We start from the raw sequence: 24279 nt of genomic DNA, 5'->3' as shown, positions 1-24279 counted from the left end.
ACTTTTCTACACTTTACACAAGTATTCCACATTCCAAAATAAAGGACAAATTGAAAGAGTTGGTATTGCTTTGTTTCATAAAAAAGAATGGACGAACAAAAATTTTTCTGAAACTGACATTATCAAGATGCTTGATTTCTTGATTGACAACATATTTGTTACGTTCGGAGGACGTGTTTTGCAACAGACTGTCAGCATTCCAATGGGAACCAATTGTGCCCCTCTTCTTGCCGATTTGTTTCTTTATTATTATGAGGCTGCATGACTTCATACAAGAACTTCTTAGGAAGAAAGATAAAAAGTTAGCAATATCCTTTTAACTTTACTTTCCGCTATATAAATGATGTTCTCTCACTAAATAATTCAAAATTTGCTGACTATATGTTGAACGAATCTATCCCATCGAACTAGAGATAAAGGATACTACAGATACAAGTCGGCCTCATATCTTGACTTCAATCTAAAATTGACAATGAGGGTCGGTTGAAAACAAATCTTTACGACAAAAGAGATGATTTCAGCTTTCCAATTTTGAACTTTCCATTTCTAAGTAGCAACATTCTAGCAGCAACTGCATACGGGATATATATCTCCCAATTGATACGATATTCCCATGCTTGTATTTCCTAACATGATTTTCTTGATAAAGGGTTGCTGCTCACAAGTAAGCTATTAAACTAAGAGTTCCAAATGGTGAAGTTGAAATCATCCCTTCGTAAATTTAACGGACGGCATCACGAGTTGGTTGACCGTTATGGAATAACCGTTTCACAGATGATATCGGATATGTTCTTTATGTCGTAACTACAATCCCCTTCCCTTTCGTGAATGTGACCTACCGAATAAGACTATTTATCGGATTTTTTATAACATGAGCAACACGACGGGTGCCATATGTGGAGCAAGATCTGCTTACCCTTCCGGAGCACCTGAGATTACCCCTTGTTTTTTGTGGGGTTCATGTTGTTTATTCTTTAGTTTTCCATGTTGTGTCATGGGTACTATTGTTTGTCTGTTTGTCTTTTTCATTTTCAGCCATGGCGTTGTCAGTTTATTTTCGATTTATGAGTTTGACTGTCCCTCTTGTATATTTTGTCCCTCTTCTTTAATAGAGAGGCAAGTGATAACAAATAGTTAGTCGCACCCAAAATGACAATGTTTTTGCAAAACAAACGATCAAGAAAAGACCAACAGTGTAAACAAATTTAAAAGAAATCAAAGACTGAGCAACACGAACCCGACCAATAACTAGGATATTCGTCGTGTGTCGAAAAATCAAAGTCAAAGATGCCTTAAAAAAAATAGTCAGAACAAGGTCTTCTAAAACAAAACTTAGATAAGTTTACAAGTATAAATCTAATAAACATGATGTACTCGATTAATTTCTACTACACATTGTCATAATTTTGTATTTTGTTATTTCAAGTTAACACAAAAATGTATAGTTAGAAAACTGGATAGACCAAGACAAATAAGTAGAACAGATCTGTGGATTTGTGTTACCTAAGGATACTTAACGTATTTTAATTTTGAAAATTTTCAGAAGGTAAGAAATATCGTAATTTCCTTTGTTGAAAAATCATAAGCATGTATAACTAATCATTTCATTACAATTGATGGTAGTGTTAAAACCAACAAATAAGGCTTGCATTGTTCTGAATAGGAATGTCGTAAAAAGAATCAGATAAGAAATATTAGAAAGACCAACACAAGTCTGAAATTAAGAAAATGAATAAAGCCAATAGTAGTTGTTTGAACTGATGATTGGAATATATTTGTTGAGCGTACTCATGTGACATGTGTGATCACAAAAATATCGAGCTCAGAGAAAAACTCAAAAAAGAAAGCCATTAACCAGACGGCAAAATCAAAAGCTCAAACATATCAAACGAATGGACAACTGTCACACTCCCGACTTGGTATAGTCCTTTTCTAATGTAGAAATTGGTGGAATAAACCTGGTTTTATAGCTAGCTTAACCTCTCACTTGTGTGACATTCGATTAAATTCCATTATTCATAATTCGCTCATTCCATGTTAAGGATGAACTATGTTGTTACATACTCTACTACCAAGTCATATAAGATAACAATGCAATCTACTATGGAAAAATAATATACAATTGGTTTGTACAGTAAATTGGAGTCTCTTGACCAACAACAACTAATCACACGATGATGCACATATGCTAATTTAATAACCCACCTGTTTAATTTAGGATTAAAATTATATTTAATTTACACCAATCGTAACACCAATGTTCCTGATTTGTGGAGGGTTCGCCGTTAAAAAATGTTTAACCCCTCCACCATCTGTATGTCCCAAACAAGGAGCCTGTAGTTCGGTGGTTTTTGTTGGTTCATGACTGGCATATTCAAAGTTGTTTTTCATAAACATATCTAGATTTGAAAAGATGTCGTCAATGCGTTTTCAAGTTATTGCACGGACAACGCTTGAAATATCACATTTCGCTACTTACAGGTCCACAACTTAACAACGATATAAACTAAAATCGTAAAATCCTAACTTGACTTTCATTAACTCCTCAGATTAGGTCACAAGGAACAACAAATCTAAATTTTTAAATGTTTCGTCAAAATTTTTTCAAGTCATTTCACAGATCATGCTACAAGAATCACTTTTCTCGAGGAATGTATAGCATTCAAATCATATTTAAACGTGCTTTGATGTTTCCATTTTTCAGATCATAAAATTGAATATTGTGTATGGTTTATCGAAAAAAGAAATCATTGATATAAATTAAAAACAAGAAAGTGTCCATAATACACGGATGCCCCACTCGCACTATATTTTTCTAAGTTCAATGGACCGTCAAAACTCTAATCTGGCATTAAAATTAGAGAGATCATATCATAGGGAACATGTGCACTAAGTTTCAAGTTGATTGGACTTTAGCTACGTCAAAAACTACCAAGACCAAAAAATACCTGAATCTGGACAAACAGACAAACGGACCGAAAAACATAATTCCCCTAAGTGCTGCATAATCATAGTAGACCAAATATAGAACTATAAGGTATTCATTATTCTAAAATAAATCTATCAGATCAAATATTTGCATATTGATGTACTTTTTCTCTCAACATTTATATATTTTATTTTATCCAATGGATTGTATGTTCTCTGAAATCTGAATTGATATAATTTATTTTTAAGTTTGTGTGTGGTATTTTATCTCTTTTTTGCTTCTCGAGTCAGTAATCAAGAGTTATTGCACTTGTATTGTTTGTCTATCATCCTCATGACTTATCCCATCTATACCAAAGTTTATTTGTTGTTATTTTTCGTATGTTTTTATATTTATGCATAAGTGAAAGTGGAATTTTAAACTACAGTTTGTTTAATAATAATTGCTGCAATTACATGTACTATTTATTTATAAAGTAAGTGCTTATGTTATCCAAATCAATGATTCAAATTAAAAATAAATATTTTCAATTCTAAAGATCCATTGAAAGATTCAGCAACTATAGAAGCTTTCTGTATACTTTAATTTATAAAACAATTTAAAAAAAATAAATTATAGAACTATAATGTGAAGTTGAACAGAAAATCAATAACCCTTGTATATTTCTAGATAAAAAATGTGTTTGTGTAAATGAAAAAAATATTTTTTTTAATATACCTTTATCAGGGACATTCAAATCAATCATATGAAAGCCAGGAGCTTATAGAATACTAATAAAACGTTAGAAGCTTTTAGGTCAGAACTATATTAATAAGCAAAAGTTGTCTAATCACCTTTTCATATGAATTTGAGATGACATTAACAGCCATTTAAATTTATAATGCAAAACTACTAAACAGAAGAGATTAAAAGACCACCTTTTGACTTTACAATTTGAATAGGTTAGTGCCAAACAAACCTGCAACAAAATGTGATTGGTTAAACAAAATGAAACCACAGAGTGCATGATACAAGCATGCTGTGCCGAAACTCGTCAACAACAAGAAGACATTGGTAGATGGTTCCAATAAATGGTGTGTATTCTGTGACCAAAATATCTAAATTTCATTTCCCCCTGCTTAAAAAGATGTAGCCAAGCAAAACAAAAAAGATTCTAATACAATTTGGATGTAACAATTTTTTTCATTGGCTAAAAGTTGAAGTCAAATCCAAAGTTGACAAGGCGTAACTAAGGAGGGACCCGCCATTTTGAATTGGTTGAATCAACAAATGTTCGATTACTACTATATAATCGAAAATAAAACAACACCTACCTCGAATTTGCCGTTTTAATGTAATTTTATCCGAATTTAAAGCGTACAGGTAACGTAATAACCTCCAGTTTGTAAGTTTTCATTTGTATGACGTCACATTTAGACATAACGTCTTTGTGTCATAAGCATTCATGAAGTTTCGCAGATTTTTTTATATTTGTCAAATTTAGACAATTTTTCAAGTTTTATCGTATTTTTTCTTTTTCTAATGCATCAGAATCGGAATAACAGTACTGTAGTCGAAGAGTTGCCACCTGTCAATTTTGAATTGACGGTCTTGAATTGACGGTCGCAAATCTCCGTTTTACGGTCTCCGCTACGCGTCACCAGTAAAACTGCATTTGCAACCGTCAAATCTACAATTGACGGTGGCAACTCTTCAACTACAGTACTGTTATTCCTTAAATATAATTTCCTAGCAAGCTCATACATCCTTTACACAACTGACATCTACTAAATATTCAGTGTTCTGTTTTGTTATTAAATATTTGAATTCATCCAAAAGAATGATTATTAAACAAAAACACAACCATTATGTGTAAACATAGAAATTTATTTATATCAATAAATATATGAGCGTTAACTACTCTATCACAAAACAAATATAAATTAATAAAATGTAGTAATACCTTTCACACATAAAATGTTTTTAAACTTTTTATACCTAAATTTGTGTAAATGGTTGGACAATTATTCCATATTAGAAAAATATATTTCACACCATACATTCTACTTGCATCATTGTAAACTACATCTGACAGACTATTTAAAAATTCATATGTATATGTAATAACAATAATAATTGTAATGATTTTATGGTTCTGATCCTGCCTGGAATTAAATGTATATGATTTTATAGAATGAAGATAATAACATCTGTCTGAACTTTTTTTTTTCAATGTTTCATTTTAGTTTATAACAATGTTTTTCTGTTACAAATCATGATGTATTGTGTTATGTGTACATGTTATGCTGCCCATCAAGGGCCCTTGATTGGAATAATACATATATTCTCATATTCTTATTTTATGTTGAAAAGAATGGAACCTGCACCAGTAAATTGTTACTTCTATATACAATATGTGTAATACATGTAAAACAATAAATAGATGCCTATTAATATCACAGAAAGCTTTAAGTCCTAAAACATGGATATAAATAAGTTTGAGCAATCAACAGGTTAATTTGGATCTACAAGTATTTCCTTTGATAGATTAAGCATAAAATGATCATCTTGAATACATTTCTTTGTTGGAAAACTGTTACTCTAAGACTAAATAAATGTCTAAGCATTTATAAAACTAAAATGTTCATTCATAAAAGCCAGCTAATCAAATAGTTATTCACACCATTAAAATTTTTAAAATAGCAACATACCAAAATGTTCAATTCGAAATTTTAACTTTTTTGAAGCAAACTGCACATACTACAAAATAGATTTTTAGGTAATCCTTCTTTTAATAAAAAAAAATAATTTTCATCAGAATTAAGTGATGATATCTATCTATTGCTAATGTCTTCTGCTAATGTTTCACAATGAAGACATACTGTCTAATGCATGATAATGATTTTATTGAAACATCATTCATTGAGTGAAAGAGAAGGTCAGGATGTTTTTTAGTTTCTTTTCTTTCTTTTCTTTCATTGTTTTTGCTTTTATTTATTTTGAACAGCTGGCAAAAGTAGTATTTAGTCCAAAAAAAACCCATAGCCAAAACCAGGTGTTACAATAGTGTGCTAGTTCTTAGGGCCTTCTCTGGAAAACATAAAACAATAAATTTAACTTAAAAAGATCAGATTGTATGTCTGCAGTTTAGTAAATGAATACACTTTTCATTTCAATTGCCCATAAATAAAAAATCAGATAATATATGTCATAAAATTGAGAATGGAAATAGGGGAATGAACAACCCGACCATTGGATTTCGAGCAAGATAAGTACTAAATCCTAGAAATATATACAGATGAAAATGTTAAAATGTTAAAACATAGCTACTCTTAAATAAAGGTAAAAGTATTGATAAATTCATTACTTTACATGTCGGTAAGTGCTGAAACTCCATGTTTGTACCTTTGTGTAGCTAAATTACAAACTAACTTAAATTATTAACTTATTTTAAAAAAATATCACTATTAGTGGAAACACTTTTCATCCTGAAATATTCACAATGAAGTTACATGTATTCCTTAAGCTATACTACGGAGTTTATAATGATCACTTTATAATTGGTTTTAGAATTCAACAGAACAATATATAATTCGAATTAAGAAATATTTTCAAAACTAATAATTGATAGTCATATTTATTATGAAAATAACAAAAATATATAGTCAATTACAATTTGATTTAATTTTTATTTGTATTTTTACCTGTTTAAATGTAATCAAAAGCTGCGTGCAAACGTAAAACATTTTAATCCCCAAATGCGTGCAAACGTAGTGCACCCGAGAAGACAATGTATATATTTCTGGTACTTAAAAACTAAGCTCTTTAATAGTGTTTGATTGCACATATTAATTAACTTGGCACTCTGTTCAAAATCAAATTAAAGACAAAACTTTTAAAAATTGATTCAAGCTAAGAAAACTCAAATAACTGGTTTAGTTTAACAGAATATAAAACAATATATAAATATCACAAGCAAATATATTTTTCTGTACAAACAAATAAAATTGAAATTTGATAAAAGATAATAATGCATAGTCATGGTCTTTAATGACATTTCCTAGATATACAGGAGAACAGGGGTCAAGCATTGAAGTAAACACGATTCCATGAAGCCATAAATTCATACAACCCATCCCTGCTCTCAATTGGTCTCAACAACAAAAAAACATAATACCCAGAAATAGTGTATGGAGAAAACAAATAAATGATGTGCTTCTGCCAGGTATATGTAGAATTTGTATATCAGACTCTTAAAATTGAATTGTTTGAAGCTTTCCATGCAGGATTCTGCTATCATGTTATTGAACTTCAACTTGAGTGGTTATAGAAGAGTTTCATAGTTATATCCAATATAAAGGAATCACATCAAGAATGTTTATCAAATACATTTTTACAAGTTTTTGCCCCGATTGTTTTGGAAAGCTTTTAAGTGTAGGATATGAGTACACATATGAATCCTTTATTTTGGATTATCTTCTACCTCATTTTCTGATAATTATTACACTAAATTTTTAAATGAGTGTTCTAAAATGAAAAAAAGCCTGAGGATCCAAAAAAAAACTTTAAAACAGACACTAAATTTTTAAATAAGTGTTCTAAAATGAAAAAAAGGCTGAGGATCCAAAAAAACCTTGAAAACAGAGACTAAATGGAGCATTGTCAGATTCTATAGTGAACACAGTGTTTGTATTTCAATCAAATTGATATTATTTAGTCTTCCATTCACAACTATCATTGAGGGTTATTATGTATGTCACACTATACCAATCTAATTAACAAATAAGTCCCTTATAAGCACCAGGGACCTTAAAAAACGAAAACAAGTTCAGATCCAAGACTACATTAACAAGATATAAAATTATCTGAAATAATTGTTGTAGTTATCAAGGAATCAAGGACTATACATGTGTATGGACAGGAAGAATCAATTGACATAATGAAACTTTAAAAACTAAGAAACCTCTCGGTTTGAGAATAATTAGAATAAATAATTAAGATCATTAGTAAGTTGCTTCATGGCATTCTGATATTTAATGTGAACACAACTGGCATTAAAGCAAAATAACAGTTCATTTACTGAACAAAACACAAAAGTCTATTTTGATTATATTAAATGGAATAGAAAGGGATCAGGCAATAATTACATAAATCACTGCACACACTGAATTAAACACAAAATTAGGAACATAATTTCTACTGGTGTTCTTAATTTTGAAGTCATGGTTAGGCCTAAATACTGGAGCCAATGCTTACACCTCTCTGTACTTTCATGGTTAGGCCTAAATACTGGAGCCAATGCTTACACCTCTCTGTACTTTCAGCACAAATTGAGCAGAATACTTTGTGTGGTGTCAATAAACCTGTATCTCTAACTCTATGGAAATATATCCCTTTCCGAACCCATTGTATAAAAAAATTTAATCAACGTGTGGTTGCCAGTGATCTCAGAAGATGATTGGCTGAGTCAAAGGGTCATAACCTTTCTCAGCTCCCTGAAATGATCAAAATATTCTAACAGGTGTTAATGAAATTGACAACTTCGTGGAAAGTGGAAGGCACTCGAAGGGGATTTTGTTTTAGAAAAAGAAAAAATTATCTTTAATCATTAGAGAAACAGATTATTACATAGTAACGCGTGGATTATCGGATTTATCCAATCTTGATAGTTAAATTATAAATTTTAAAGTCCTCACCGAGGCTCGGACTTTAAAATTGATAATTTAACTATCTCAATTGGATAAATCCGATAATCCACTTGTATCAATGTAATAATCTATATATCTGTCCATTTAAGCACATAGATACAAGGTAAATTCAACAAATTAGTGTATATTAAGAGGTGGAATAAAAAAAAGTCCTTATTTTCCTATCAATCTTAATGTATAAAGGGGGCAGAAGATAATATTGTTGGAGTTATACAGACAACACAATGGCAATAAAAAACAAAACACAAGCAATAGTGAAAAAAACACTACATAGGAAACAAAAATTTAGAAACATATACGCTACCAAAAACTAATGTGCTCCAAGTGGAAGCAGTTCCTGATTCAATGATTGGTGAGGTCACAATCAAGGGAAGACGACTGGATTGTGATTGTGAAAAGTAGAACATAAGAAAAACAGAATCAAAATAAACAATTCAACAAAAGAGAGGTGAAAAATACAAAAGGGTCATTCAAAATGATAAGTAGAAAATAAACTTACAAGCCATGGCTATAAAAGAAAAAGACCAGCAGACAAACATTTCACAAAATACTATGTAGAAAAACTTAAAACTGAGTAACACGAATCAACTAGATATCATTGAGATGGGAGCCATCTCTGTGGGCCCCGCTGTGAATAATGTGCATTAAAAAATTGTATCTTTACCATAGGACATGGGTTTGTCAACTGAAATCAAAGTTTTTGACCTTGACCTTTGACCTATGAAGTTGTAAATAAATTATGACACACCCTTTGGTGTTGGTTTATAAACATGTCAAGTATAAACTTTGAAATGATAAAGGTTCTCGAGATATAGAGCGGACACGATCTTTACCATAGGACATGGGGTTGTCAACTGAAACCAAAGTTTTTGACCTTGACCTTTGACCTAGGAAGTTGCACATAAATTATGACACACCCTTTGGTGTTGGTTTATATACATGTCAAGTATAAACTTTGAAATGATAACGGTTCTCAAGATATAGAGCGGACACAATCTTTACCATAGGACATGGGGTTGTCAACTGAAACCAAAGTTTTTGACCTTGAACTATGCCCTAGGCAGTCGTTCATAAATTATGACACGCCCTCTGGTGTTGGTTCATATACATGTCAAGTATAAACTTTGAAATCATAACGGTTCTCAAGATATAGAGCGGACACGATCTTCACCACAGGACACAGGGTTGTCAACTGAAACCAGTTTTTTGACCTTGACCTTTGACCTAGGAAGTTGTACATACATCATGACACGCCCTCTGGTGGTGGTTAATAAACATGTAAAGTATAAAGTATGAAATCATAATGGTTCTCTAGATATGGAGCGGACACAAAGTGTTACGGACGGACGGACGGACAGACTGATCACTATAGGGGACCGCCTTTGGCGGGACCCTAATAATGTTTTCATACAGTAAATATTGTAGATGGACGGCATATTGATTTTGATAAACTAATAAGCTAAATAAGAAAATTTGAAATAAAATGCATGCTATAAGAAATCTCATAAATAAATACACATTTACAACAACATATACCTTTCTTTTCAATTAAGTCAAAGCTGTAAAAATAAAATAGCAGTAACCACAATAACAGGGAAACATTACCATATTAAAAAAGCTTTTTGCATAAAAAAAAATGTGTTAAGTATACATAAAATGTGGATCAGATAAGTAAAACAACCTTGTAAAATGTATATTACAATAAAATTATAAAAATTTTACATACACCACATAAAATAAACACAGTAATGATATGTGTGTTTGAATAGGCAAGTAAGCAACTCCAGTTATGTAAGATTTTGTGTAGATTTTGTTGATGAAAAAAGTGCAATGGCAATTCTATTTATACGGGTATGATTCCTAAAATTATACATGTAGCATTGCTGGTGAAAAATTAAAATAAAATCTACTGAGATCTATATAACTATTTGGAGGTATAATTTGAGACAGATCTATATTCAAAAGTAAAAGCATAAATATACTTTTAACTTCTTAAAAACATGGTCATCTTTCTTTTGTTTTTCAAAGATAATGCATTCATGACTTCAAAACAATTTCACTAAAAGTTAAAGGACTAGACAAGTTCCATTTCTTTTGTGTGCCAAATCTTTAACTTTAACTTTCCATCTTTCTGAACATTGGCTTCTTTCCCTTTACCATACAATGGAAAATCAAATGCTGCATCTTCTTTATATTTGTTTCTTTTTTCTGCTGACATAGATACTGTACACACGCCTAGAAAAGTGTCTCTTATGATATTGTGATCCCATACCTATAGGATAAATAATACAAATTTGTATATGACTGTAAATTGAAAAGATGGAAAACTGTTTCTAGCTGATAATATTTTTTTTAAAGTTTAGAAATCATGCTTAAAACAACAGGCAAAATCATTATGATAGGATTAAACACATTTTTCTGGATATCAATAATGTGCTAACTGTACCAATTTACTCACAAACAAATGAAACATAGGCTAACTTTAGAATAAAGTGTATTATTGAATCAGTCTAATTCACACATCACGTTAAACATCAATTAACTAAAAAATAAATGTTGAGCTTAGTTTTCAAAACCCTTTTTGAAAATATACTGTTCTAATGACCTATAGTACACACAAATAGTGTTAGTAGATTTCATTGAGTTTTATCTTGCATGAATCTTCATATTGTCATATGTTTTTACTGGTGACAAAAGTAAGGCAAATGGTTTACAGTGTTTAAAAAATTACCCTGCAATAAAAAAAAAAAAAGAACCACAAGAAGGCCTTGTAGCCAATCAGAGTAAAGGATTAACAATAATGCCAATCATTTAACAATATTTTTCTAACACCTTTTAAAAACATGATGCATACTCATAGTCTAATCAAACATTAACTAGTTAATCTCATTCAATAATCCAATGATAAATCATGATTGGAACCTTTCTGTTGCTATGATAGACAATAATTTATTTTTGATTTAAGTCTCGTATCAGATCATGATCAAGAAGTGCATTTGTTGCCTGACAATGTGTGTGTTACTCAATTGATTGGTTAATATGTTAAGGGTATAAACTGTGTACCTCTTGTTACTAATATCCACCTTTTTTGGTAGCAACATAACATGGGTAAAATAAACAAGATTAACTTTAGAATCATTTGACTTTTAATAAATTTCTTTATGAATAAGGACATGACAGATATATAAGTAACTTGGGCCAAACCAATTATTTCTGTTAACTGTAACATGAACAATAAAAAAAAATATGACTTATAATGCAATCATTTATCTAACCGGTGTGAATTATTTGGTATTATAATGAGGGTACATTACAATTTCTTCAGTTTGTGTTAAATACTGTACCTCTACAATAATATCTTTATCTGGCTTTTTATGATAAAATGTAAATCTCTCTCCCCAATCAGGACTTGTATTTTTCTTGACTACATTTGTGTGTTCTTTATAACCATCACATTTAATGATACAGAATGGATCAGAACCTGTAAAATCAAAATCAAATCAAATAAGCTTTACTGAAATCAAAGATAAGTAAAAATACAACGTAAGCTCTCATTGAGCTATTGAACCAAACCTAATCTACTGAGTAGGTTGTACAAATAACAATATTAAATTCTCAACATAAATTATATTAAGAAGGAAAAGCCCATTTTTGCAGGTAATCTTAAGAGTTGCTACAAAGATTCTACTATGAGCTAAAGAACTCACTGTCTTCAGTGAGCAATAAAAAAGAGACACCTACCTGTTATTGATTTTGCTATGAGATTTTTAAATGTTAATGTACACTGTAAAATAGGTCTATTTAAAACTATGTAGCTTTGTATATATATAGTTACTAAAATGAGTAAGTAAAATATTGTCTCAGACCTGAATAAATCCCCTCTGTTGGTGTTCTTCATGGATAGTTATTAAGTATATAGGTTAATAGTTTCTGATTATTCTTTACACTGTTTTCGTTGACTATTTTTAAAAGTGGTCTTAAAGTTACAAAAATATTGAAATGAGAGGGGTCACAAGTCAATTATATTGAAAAAACGTATTGTGGAAAATGCATCTCCTACATGGTCCTTTAGTGGTTAAATGTTTCACACTCACAAATATAGTGAAAACAATGCATTGGACATCCATTAAAGATGAATACAGTTATGTCCGTGAACATTTGTCATATTTGACAAATATGTATCACATTTATTGGTGAAATACAGCATATTTTGGGGAATATGTACTTTCAGAACAGATAGAGCTTTAGAGCACCTCCAACTTAAACATAAATCAATATATCGTTTTTCATTCATCTATAATTCAGTAAAACCATACAGCCTCAGAAATTAGAGAGTTAAGAAAGGCCATTTTTTAACTCTTATATTTGGAGAAAAAAAAACCATTGATAAATCTATCAAAAAAGATCCCTCTGATACACACTTAATTCAATATCACTATTATAGAGGTGTTTGACAAAGCTAACCCTAAAAAGTTCTTTTGTCATAAGAAGTCATTTAAAAATATGTTGATTCATGTAAAAATCTAATTTTGAGGTAAAGCTGTGCCTAAATCCACCTTATTTTGACAAAAACATTTATTACATCATAATGACATCACATCTGATTATTCTGAATTAAAGTTTTCAGATTATCATCCTATTCAATAAAATTGACATAATTTTGGGATGCAAGACAAGCTTTAATAGTTTAACAAATTCAGAAGGCAGATGATATGAGTTATCTACATTCATATCCATAGATATGGGTATTTTAACACCCTGAGGCGTAGCCGAAGGGTGTACAGGGTACTGAAGGGTGTTAAAATACCCATATCTAAGGATATGAACGTAGATAACAAATTTATCCCCGGTCTTAGGCCGAATCGGGCGAGTTTTATGGAAATTCCGGTACAAAGTGTAAAGTGAAAACAACATTTTTTTTTCATTATCTAAAAAAGTTTTATTGAAATTTGGAAATTTTACATATTTTTTACGGTAGAACCCTACAGGTAGCCAAATATAAGTTGTTTTTAATACGGAGACAGAGAAATTGGATTGAGTCAAATTTGGCGCTCAATGTTGTGAGAGTTACGTCATAGACGGTGTGACGTTAACGTGGGTCATTTGCATAGCTAGGTCAGTAGTCCCATTCCTAGACAATGTGGCAGTCAAGTGATACATTTAATAAAATGAGTGTAAATAATCGGCATAATAGGACAAAATAGTTAATGAATTAAATATTTAATTATAAACCTCAAGGATTATTTAAAGAATTCAATATTTCACAAGGAACAACCATGGAACTAAAGAAAACTTGCGTGAAGTTCCCTTGGAGAATGGTTAGCAACGTCCGGGTATATGGGTTAGCAACACCCAGGGGCTATGGGTTTTGTAACGACGTGTGTTAACCAATCAAAACCCTAGATATATACTAAGCCGGGGATAATGGCTCTTATACCATCTTTTTTCAATATAGTATAGATCATACATATCATGCAGTAACAGTATATATCTGTGACATTTCACAAGACAAACTTACTGCCTAACTTATCTACAGCTTTCAATCCCCTTGCAGAAATAACAGTAATCTGTGTAGCAGCTATCTTTGGCTTACATATAAATCCACATTTAGGTGATTGTGGCTCTTCATATAATAACTCTCTGTAAAAGATAAAATTTAATTCTTTACATGTGGAACAGTACAGAAATTAAAAAAAAAATCTATATCATTAAAAAGAGATAATTTCCTTGTGCTTGATTAAAGTATTGTATCAATGAGGAAATCATATGATTCAACCGCACAATTTCGGTACAGGGATAACTGATTTCACATTAACATCAAAGATCTAGCAATTCAAAAATATACTGAAAAATATATTGTTGAAAAAAATGTCAACAAAATTAATATGAGAAACAATTAGCCCTACAGAGCCAAGCATTTCCCTGTAATTGTAACATATCAGAACATATGGTATACTCTTTTTAATCTTGGCCTTTCACCATTAAAAATCTCATGAATTAAAAGGCAATAAGAATATGACCATAGTACACAGAAGCCCCACTCTCTCTATCATTTTCTATGTTCAGTAGACCATGAAAACCAGATAAAAAAATCTAATTTGGCAGAAAAATTAGAAAGATCATAGGGAACATGTGTACTAAGTTTCAAGTTGATTGGACTTCAACTTCATCAAAAACTACGAGACCAAAAAAACATAATGCCCATAAATGGGACATAAAAACCATGCTCACTGGCACTCATACCACATCTTCCTATATCTATCTCTCATTTGTCCAAATTATGATAATTGTGAGAAATGTAACATTGAAATCAGCTAGTCAATACTTACTATAGATACTACCACTTACTTGAAATTTGTGTTTCCACTGGAGTATAATCTCAATGCGTAATGGGACTCACTCCCCTCATCAAATGTAGAGGGAATAACACAGTAACGACCTTTCTTTATCTGTATCCTTGACAACAAACTTCGTGCTGAGGTATATGTACTCTGATGTACTATCTTCATCATATCATGTATTCTGAACTCTCTGTTTTCATCTACCTAATTAAAATAAAAACAATTTTAAAATGGAAAACTCAACTGATATATGTATCTTATACTTTCTAAAATTCTTGTTTGTTAGCAGCTTTTTCTAAAAGTTTTTTTTCAAACTTTATTATTGCATTCTTTTATACCAGATCATGATATACTTATAGAACGAACATTTTACATGAACTGACATCATTCATATAATAAAGGGAGATAATATTCAAAAGGTCAATATATTTATATATAATTACATTAGATGTATGTTTCATTATAATACTTTATTCTGATTGGCCAACTTCACATCTCTTGTTATTCCTTAAGCAATTGTATCACTCAATAAAACTTATCATTCATGATAACACGTGGTTCCACAATAAAGTGCACAGGTGAATTAAATAAAAAAAAAATCATAAAATTCGTGTTTTCATGATCATAGCTAAAAAATGTAATTATAAGTATTGAATGCTTCTTTTTGTAACTTCATGGGGTTGTAAAAGCGTTGACCGTGCACACATTTTTAGAATGAAGCCCTTCCGCACTTCATACAAAATGTACTTTGGTCAATGCTTTTACACCCCAATGAAGTTACAAAAAGAAGCATTCAATTCTTAAATAAGGAGTCTGATGTACAGTAGTTGTCGTAAGTTTATGTAATTTATTTGTGTTTCTCGTTTTTTTTATATAGATTATTCTGTTGGTTTTTCCGTTTGAATGGTTTTACACTAGTAATTTTGGGTCCCTTTATAGCTTGTTGTTCAGTGCGAGTCATGGCTCAGTGTTGAAGGCCGTACCTTGACCTATACTGGAGTTTTATAAATTGTTATTTGGATTGAGAGTTGTCTCATTGGCACTCATACCACATCTTCTTATATCAATATGAATGTAGTATAGAATTTCATATGAACGGTTCCTTATCTATAGTATTTTACCTTAATCAACACAGCTCCAACTGATTCATTTTTGCCTCCTTTATCTTTATCTAATCGACTTTTATCTTCTTGTTCTAGGGAAATCCATAAATCATCTTCCTGTCCTTTAATGTCAAACACATACTGAAAACAATATAATGATACACAATTATTATACCTCAGCCTGTGTTTCTGTGTTCTGTTTATAAAAATATATATAGATCTTCATATACATTTATCAATTCCTTTATTTTATTACTGATGAAGTTTGATGCTATAACCAGATCGTCTTATGATCAAATGTTGATTCTAACTATTTTCTTACTGTACAGTATGGACATGTTTAAATGTAATGTATTTCATTTGTCTTCTATTGAATGCACCATGCATGTATGATGTATTTCATTTTTTTTCTCTCTATTTGAAAAGTTTTTGAAGGCCTCAGGGAAGAAAGTTTAAATGTCATTGTTAAATGAGTTCCCATTATTCAATGCATTTTTTCATTTACTATAATTATTTTATGAACATCTAAGGCAGATATTAAACTATTTCCATTATGTTTTAACTATAAACGCTTTACTGTAAAAACATTAGTTTTCATGGTTTTGTTTTTAAATTTGGTTTCATGGGGATACATTTTTGTGGTTTCCAGTTTGTGAGAGCAATATTCTATTAAGAATAACATTTTGTTGGATATTATCTATTCACTAAAAAAAATCAAATCCTCTATGAAAATTTCTGCTTTTTTATTTTCCAAACAAAATTTTTACTCAAATTTGTGGTCCTTAAAGAAGACAAAAAATCTCAAATGAAGGTAAACAACTGGGCTTTTTATTCATTGCTGAATATAAACAAAATCCAGTTGAAAACACTTCTGTCAAAATGAATTTTCAAAGAGATAACGATACAGATGTATTTACACTTTTATGCAAATTATCTGCCCTTACTTAAAACCACGTACAAATTCCCTATATAAATATTGCATCAAAATTCAAAACATTTAATGTCATATAAATCTAAAAGTGACTGTTGCATGATTTTAAAAGGATTTTGGAGACAGACTAGGGTTATTTGGAGACCAAATATATGAAAATAAACACATCATTCTGAATACCAAACAGTTTAAATATGCCTATGAAGTTAACACAATATGTTTCTAGAGAATTAAAATCATATCTACCTGAGGATTTTTAAGAAAGTTTGGAGAACTTGCTGATCCACCACATCTATCTGGCTTTTTCCACTGACCAACACCTACTGCTTCTGACCACGTCTTTGACAGAGAGAAGAAAGAGGTGTTCATTACATGGCAAATATCCACATGGTTAAAATACTTCACAAAATCTTCGTATGACATCCTGCAATGTTAATAACCAATTAATTGATTGAAATAATTAAGTGATACTTAGTGAATTATAGTAAACTGTTTTAGTTCTTATGTTAATGACTGTTCCGTAAATTTGTTTAAATAAGATTAAGGGGTTTGGTGCCATATCAAACATCTGATGGTATAGTGCCATAAAACTATTTTTCTCCTGTTTTCCTATGTTTGTACAGAGTTAGATGTATTATAAATATTTTGTACTTGTTGAATGGATTGCTTCCTTATCAGTTTTTCTGAAAGAATTTTTGACATTCAGTCTTGGATAGTTTAGTGCATGTATTATAATTCTTCTACATTTAGATGCACTTATATATTACCACTTTATATATATATTTAACAATAATGCAATTTTGAATGCTTCCATAATAATTTTATACATGATTACCAAAATTCACCATTGTCTTCTACTGTTAATCCAATATCTTTTTTCTGTCCAGAACTGACCTTTTTCCACTCTGCTGACCTGTAAAATTATAAAGCAAAAACATCTGACAACCTTTGCTGTGAACAAAACTCTTTAGTTCAATAAATTATTTACAATGTTTAAAGAAAGTCAAAGGCTGACAAAACTGACATAGATGCAATGAAGAACTATTTTGTTAGGGAAAATGCTTACCAGCCTAGATTAACATTAAAACATTTTCTTATAACATAAAAACTAGTGTTAATCAGTTCTTGAATAAAACATTGAATTAAATTGTTATATTTTTTACAAATGTTATATATACACTTCATATGAAGTCATTAAATGTAATTGACTAATTGGATATCCTGCATTTTTCATGCTTTATCCTTAAAAAAAATGAATTCTTAAAACACCTAACAAAATTATTGAAAGCTGTCATTTTGAATACACAAAAAATATCATGGTGTAAATGCTGAGAAATAAATATTATTATTAATGAGGAAAAAAATATGAATAAAAAGTACCCATCACTCCAAGCTCCCTTCCACTCTGTGCCACCCCAAGGATTTCTACATCGCACCATATGTATTCTTTCTGCATTGAAGACAGAGAAGAGTCCTGTTCCTAGTTTTATGTCCCTGACAGCCGTTACACTGTAAGCATGTCCCTTCACTAAACCTACATCTAACTCTGCTTCCATTTCATTGGCTGATGCCTGTCAATAAATTAATGTAGGATTTTAATAACTCAATATTGCTAAAATGTATCTTTCAAAATTAGTTTTTTATGCTGTATAAATAAAAAACTGGCAATTTAGTTTCAGATCAATCTGCATATAAGAATATGTACTGACTAAAATTGATAATAAAGATACACATTACCAATTTTCAATTACCAAAAACTTCAAAAATCACTCACTATAAAACATTATCATCAAAAAAATAAAAATAAAATTGTTTGTCCAAGCTTTGCTTACAAGGATGTGAAAACACTACATTTCAATTTCATTACACAAGCCAATGAATTTCCAGCCTTCAAATTTTTTGAAATGTGTATCCCTTGACAAAACCAGAGAATCAAAAGAGGTGTTTAAAACAGTATAGCACAGAGCTTTTTCAGATCTTTATGATCAAAGCTTGGACAGAGAATCTGAATTTTCATCAGATTGCTTGACCACTTACAGCAATGGAGGCACTCATTAGAGATCTCTGTTCTACAGATTCATGTAAAATATCAAACAATTCCAATTTCTGTGCTTCAGTTTTATAAGTATCTAAACTTAGAAGTTCTCCAACACCTCCTGTTATATCAACTAAAGCATCTCTTGGTCGTCCTGCCACCAGGGACTCATAGTTTCCAAATAACCTTCAAAAAGATTTTATTTCATGTTATTTTATGTAAAACATTCTAAGATATAAGCAAAAATAACACTTAGTCAGACTAAAAAAAAAACAATAAGGGGCAAGTGATGTATTGATGATCAATATACATCCACAAAGTCAAACTCAAACTACTTTTTTTCTCATTTCCTCTGACAAGTATTAAAAATGTTGACCATGTTTTTAAAATCTAATGTTGACTGTTTCCTATATAAATTTGTCACTTATAATTTTGTGCAATGTTTTAAATTGATATGATTTTAAACTTGAATCAATGTACTGCAAAAATGAACTTAAACTTTTGCTAAAATCCAGCAGATATTGGTAACCTAACAAATCTGATAAAAAATTTGAAACATACTTTGCATAAGCTTTTTCAAGCAGAGCTGACCAGAATTCATTTCTTGCTTTAGACTGTACAAAGATAAGACGACCTCCTTTTGTTGGTAAGTAATCATCTATAACAACATCTGTCCAGGTCCCACATCTCCAAAATCTAAAGTGAAATATACCACTATATTTGTTGTCTTCTGACCACTCTTGTTTATTTATGTCTGGAACTACCTACAACATATGTGCATATAAAAATAAGTTAAGGAGGTGTGGTGATTGACAATGAGACAACTATTTTTAATGATGTGGATGCAGCTGTACAGCCTTCAACAATTAGAATACAGTGCTGCTTCATGAGCGTTTCATGAAAATTGGTGAAGTAGGTATACCAAATTACGTTCCTTAAAGGGGCGTATAAAAACCCATACAGTATACATGTAGTTGGCTATATAAGGCCCTGATATGTATATACATCACAGTGAAAAAGTTTTGGACTAAATATTTATGATAATACTCAATGTTTTAAATGTCCAAAGGTCTAAAATAATATTCAGGGCTATTCCTTATATTCCATCAGTGAGAAATACTAGAATTTGTAACTGCATGCTCAAATAGCTTCTAGCCTTTATTTTCCTAAGTTCTAAACTTAATATCAAAATAAATACCCTGTCTATATATAAAACAAAAGCTTACCTTTGTTAAAAGTTTTCTATCAGCTGTAAGACAAGCACAAGCTGCAACAAACCAGCAATTACCCAGACTTCCTTGTGAAAAATCATCAAAACTGGCTCCTTCCACAAAAAATTTGGGATCATGGGAAATTTCCTGAAAAATACCATGAAAGAAAATATCAATTTAAATCTACATTTGTATGTTACAGCAAAAAAAGATTAATTTATAACATTTGTAATAAGAAAACTTTAACACTTAAGTATACAAATAAACAAATAGTAAACAATTCTTTTTATCTGTTCATGAACACAGTTCTATGGAAAAAGAGGGCGTTGCGATCTCACAAAATATGCTTAACATCATCCTCCTATTTTAGGGCCTGTCTTTAAGCCTTTGTAAGTCTTGTGTACTTATTAATTTTGCTTCATTTGTATATTTTGGAGTTCAGTGTGGCATATATACATTTTGCCTAACAAGTGAACATTATTATAAAGGGGACAGCTGAAGCCCACCCCAGGTGCAACATTTTCTCATTGTTGTCAGGACTTATGTCAACTCATGCAATAATAACTGACTAAAGAAAACACACCAGATAGACATATAGTTGCTTCAACCAGTAAGTCGTTAAAGTTTAAGTGTGAACAGGGGTAAGAACAAGGCCATTTGCTTAAGACTCAGGTTGACAAGGCCATTTACTTTAGACTGGTTGATAAAACCGTTTGTTTTTGACTAGTTTACAAGGTTCAATCATACATGTCATAATGTTAATAAAAAAAGATTAAGATACATGTAAGATTGGTTACAGATAATACTTAATATGAATGAAGCACCACTCATCACTTCCTTTGGCATTAGTCAAACAAATTCCAAATTATTCAAATGATTACTTTTTCTTTATACTTACACCTGGTCTTTTCCACACTATATCCTTTTCTACTTTGCTGTAGAACAATGATTTACTGTCAGGTGGGAATATTGGATCAACAAACAATTCTCCTTTACTAATGCATTGCTTTTTAAGTTTGTTATAATGCTGGTCTTTATATGGAACTGCAGAATCAAACAAACCCAACACCATGCTAAAAATATAGTAAATCTAGATGCACAAACTATTTTCCAATCAACAAGACAACAACATGATCAATTGATTTGAAATGTGGCTATACAATTATCTGCATCTTGTACATAAATGTAGTTAATAAGTTTCATTACAAACTCCTTTAATAAACTGAACATCCATTACTCACTGGGAAGAGTCACTTCTAATGTGAAAACTTTACTCATACAAGCATGATACATGATATATACATGTACCAATGCAAGCATATAGTTTTCAATAACAATTAATTATTACACATGACATATATATATATTTGTTTTATTGATTTAAAGTTACATGTAATTGAACATTTGTGTATAAATCATTTACAAATTTATATGCATGTGCTCAATTATTAATACCTCTAAAAATGATCCTATTAAACAGATATAACATGTATAATAGGACCAAAAATCAGGGGTACAAGGAAAACAGATTATCAATCAAAGAATATTCCTTTATTTTTTAGTAACTTTGAGCAAAACGTTTATTATTTAATTTTCAGAACTCAGTCCTCAATTAAATAAACAGCACATCATGTACATTAGTAGTTATGAACAGGTGAAATTGTTGAAAGGCAATATATTAAGTCCCTCGATTATTATTCAGATTGGGCTAATCATTCTGTCAAATTATATATATAAACATATGTCTGCCTATGTGAAGTGACAACTGCAAATTATACCTTGTCCATCAGATTTCTTATTAAGAAATACCAGGCCTTAGAATATGTATAAAGTGCCTAGAAAATCAACCTAACGATGTTAGAGTAGATTTGATTCGTAACTTCCTCCCTGGCGCCGGGGCTTGAACCTGTACTTTATTTTCTAACTTCTACGACAACACCGCCTAGCATTGCGCAGAGACCTTATCCTCTCCTCTAACTCTAGCTTATAAAAATAAGCTTTCGTTTCGGGAGGTGTTACCTTCTTGTAGGAATTAAACAAGGATCTCTGATACAATACACGAAGTATTTATTTTTAGTGTACAGTATATATATATATATATATATATATATATATATATATATATATATATATATATAGACTCTATAAGAATCTACCAACCAGTAAACTTAATAGGTATAAATAATATATATATATATACAGTATATTTGTTCTGCATAACAGCTGATGTTTCACCATATATTTTGATATACAATGTAAACAATGTCATAATATCTGTTGGAACAATTATTCTACATACCATTTATTCTGTAAAGGACATATACTTTTATATTTATTCCAGAATGCTTTCTCCTATTGGTACTTATATTATGAAGGAACTTCTATTCTGTGACAATACAAAGGGTTATAATAGACATTATCAGTACTATTTGGAAATCTGTGCCGCTTGACCTGAGAATCTGCAACTCTTAAACTATTGACTTCATACACTTTTACATTGTGGCAACAGATGTTTTCTATTATGACCTACAAATTTAACTGGAATCTTTGTGTTGTCCAGTTATGACGGACAAAAAGCGATAAAGTGTATAAACATTTTGGTGTACACATATTAATAGCCCAAATCTTGTATTATAAAGTCAGGAATCCTCAACCTTTGCTAGTTTTGTGTGTTTTTTTTTCAAAATTAGGTTCATTTACATGTACAAAAATGTATATGTTTTGGAGTAAAGTGTGTCATCTTTTTCCCTGAACTGGTTTACATAATTGTTTAGAACTTTTGAAAATCTCCATGAGGGATTTAGTGCGCGACCAGATTTTAAGGGTTACAAATTTTGCAGCGATTCTGTGTGCACTGTTTTTTACTCTTGAAATAGTCTCATACATGTATGTCCTCTTTCTTCTTTTGTTATACTGATGATGAGCTTATAGTTATAAGCCTTGATTTCTTTTATTTGCATGATTCTTTTATTGTGTTGATTAATTGACAAAATTAATACCTAAGAATATAGAAATAATAAACAAATTGAAGACCCCCCTTTTCACCCTCCAAAGACCTTCTATCTTTGCACCATGACTCAAATGACATAAACCAAAATGTCCTAAAGTTAGGCAGCAACCATTTGATTTTCTAAGGGGTGGGCTATAGATTTTTTTTCCAGACAAACTTTTTTTTTCAGCAAAGAACAATCTATTTTTGGGCAACAAGTCAAAACCATTTTTTCTTCTTTCAATTTTAGCATTACGTATAGTGGTAGCTGAGGGTGAAACAAACATTTTTTTTCTCAGGGTCAAAAAGAAACATTTTTTTTCTCCAACAACTGGAAACAAACTTCCTTTTCCAAAAAGATCCATTTGAGGATTGTTTATATGACCCATCAGGTATTTTGATTACACGAAGCAACTATTTATGACACCTGTTGCGACCATTGGTTAGCGTAGGATCTTAACTTGTCATAAATATGCATGTCGACAGGTAAAATTATAGATAATTGAAATTGACCAGAAAAACTTCAAGATTGGTAACCAATAAATGTTCGGGTATATTTTGACTTGTTTCACGATCCTGATATCGAGATTCAGGTTGAGGCATGAAAATTGGGATGCTACTGCCAAAATCAGATTAGTCAATGTTCATGATGTTAGTTGTCATGCAGGTCTGCAAATAAAAAGTAAGAAAACAACCATGTGAGAAAGGGGCCTTCTTTAGAGTTCATGAACAAAATTTGCCTTAGATCTTGTACCATCCGGATCCAGCTCTTACTCTTAGTTACAACATTTCATAGTTCATAGTTTTAGTTTTACTGTTAGTTATTGAAAAACAGGCTGCATGCATGATCATTGCAAGTGCTTGCATTATTTTTTCCTTTTCAAAACAAATAGTAAATTAGTATTACGTGATGTGTTAATCTATTCTCTGTTTTTAGTGACCATTTGACCCGATTCTAAATGATAACCTGCGCATCAATTCTTTTGTTTACATGCAACCATGCAACAGGTGATATTTCAGCCACCAAGGGAAGTAATTTTGATAAAATATGTA

The 24279-nt window shown here is 30.8% G+C and overlaps 1 protein-coding gene across 2 annotated transcripts; it reads right to left on the bottom strand.

Moving 5' to 3' along the window:
* Positions 1–10549: 10549 nt before the first annotated feature.
* Positions 10550–24256, bottom strand: LOC139514596 (calpain-5-like). Of its 2 annotated transcripts, none has more exons than XM_071304004.1 (13): positions 24134–24256; positions 21136–21310; positions 20253–20384; positions 19588–19790; positions 19029–19212; positions 18372–18562; positions 17827–17904; positions 17238–17415; positions 16079–16201; positions 14965–15161; positions 14135–14256; positions 11961–12097; positions 10550–10888 (listed from the first exon to the last, which is right to left on the bottom strand). In XM_071304004.1, the coding sequence occupies exons 2-13, from the start codon at positions 21307–21309 to the stop codon at positions 10691–10693; spliced, it is 1917 nt and encodes a 638-aa protein (XP_071160105.1). In that variant the 5' UTR covers position 21310; positions 24134–24256; the 3' UTR covers positions 10550–10690. The 2 variants fall into 2 exon arrangements, with proteins under 2 accessions (XP_071160105.1, XP_071160104.1); XM_071304003.1 differs by having other exon boundaries at positions 24194–24246.
* Between the last annotated feature and the right edge of the window lie 23 nt (positions 24257–24279).

The sequence above is a fragment of the Mytilus edulis genome, chromosome 3, assembly GCF_963676685.1.
Source record: "Mytilus edulis chromosome 3, xbMytEdul2.2, whole genome shotgun sequence".
Classification (NCBI taxonomy): Eukaryota; Metazoa; Mollusca; class Bivalvia; order Mytilida; family Mytilidae; genus Mytilus; species Mytilus edulis.
The sequence above is the reverse complement of the archived record's forward strand: the minus strand, read 5'-3'. Positions and strand labels throughout refer to the sequence as shown.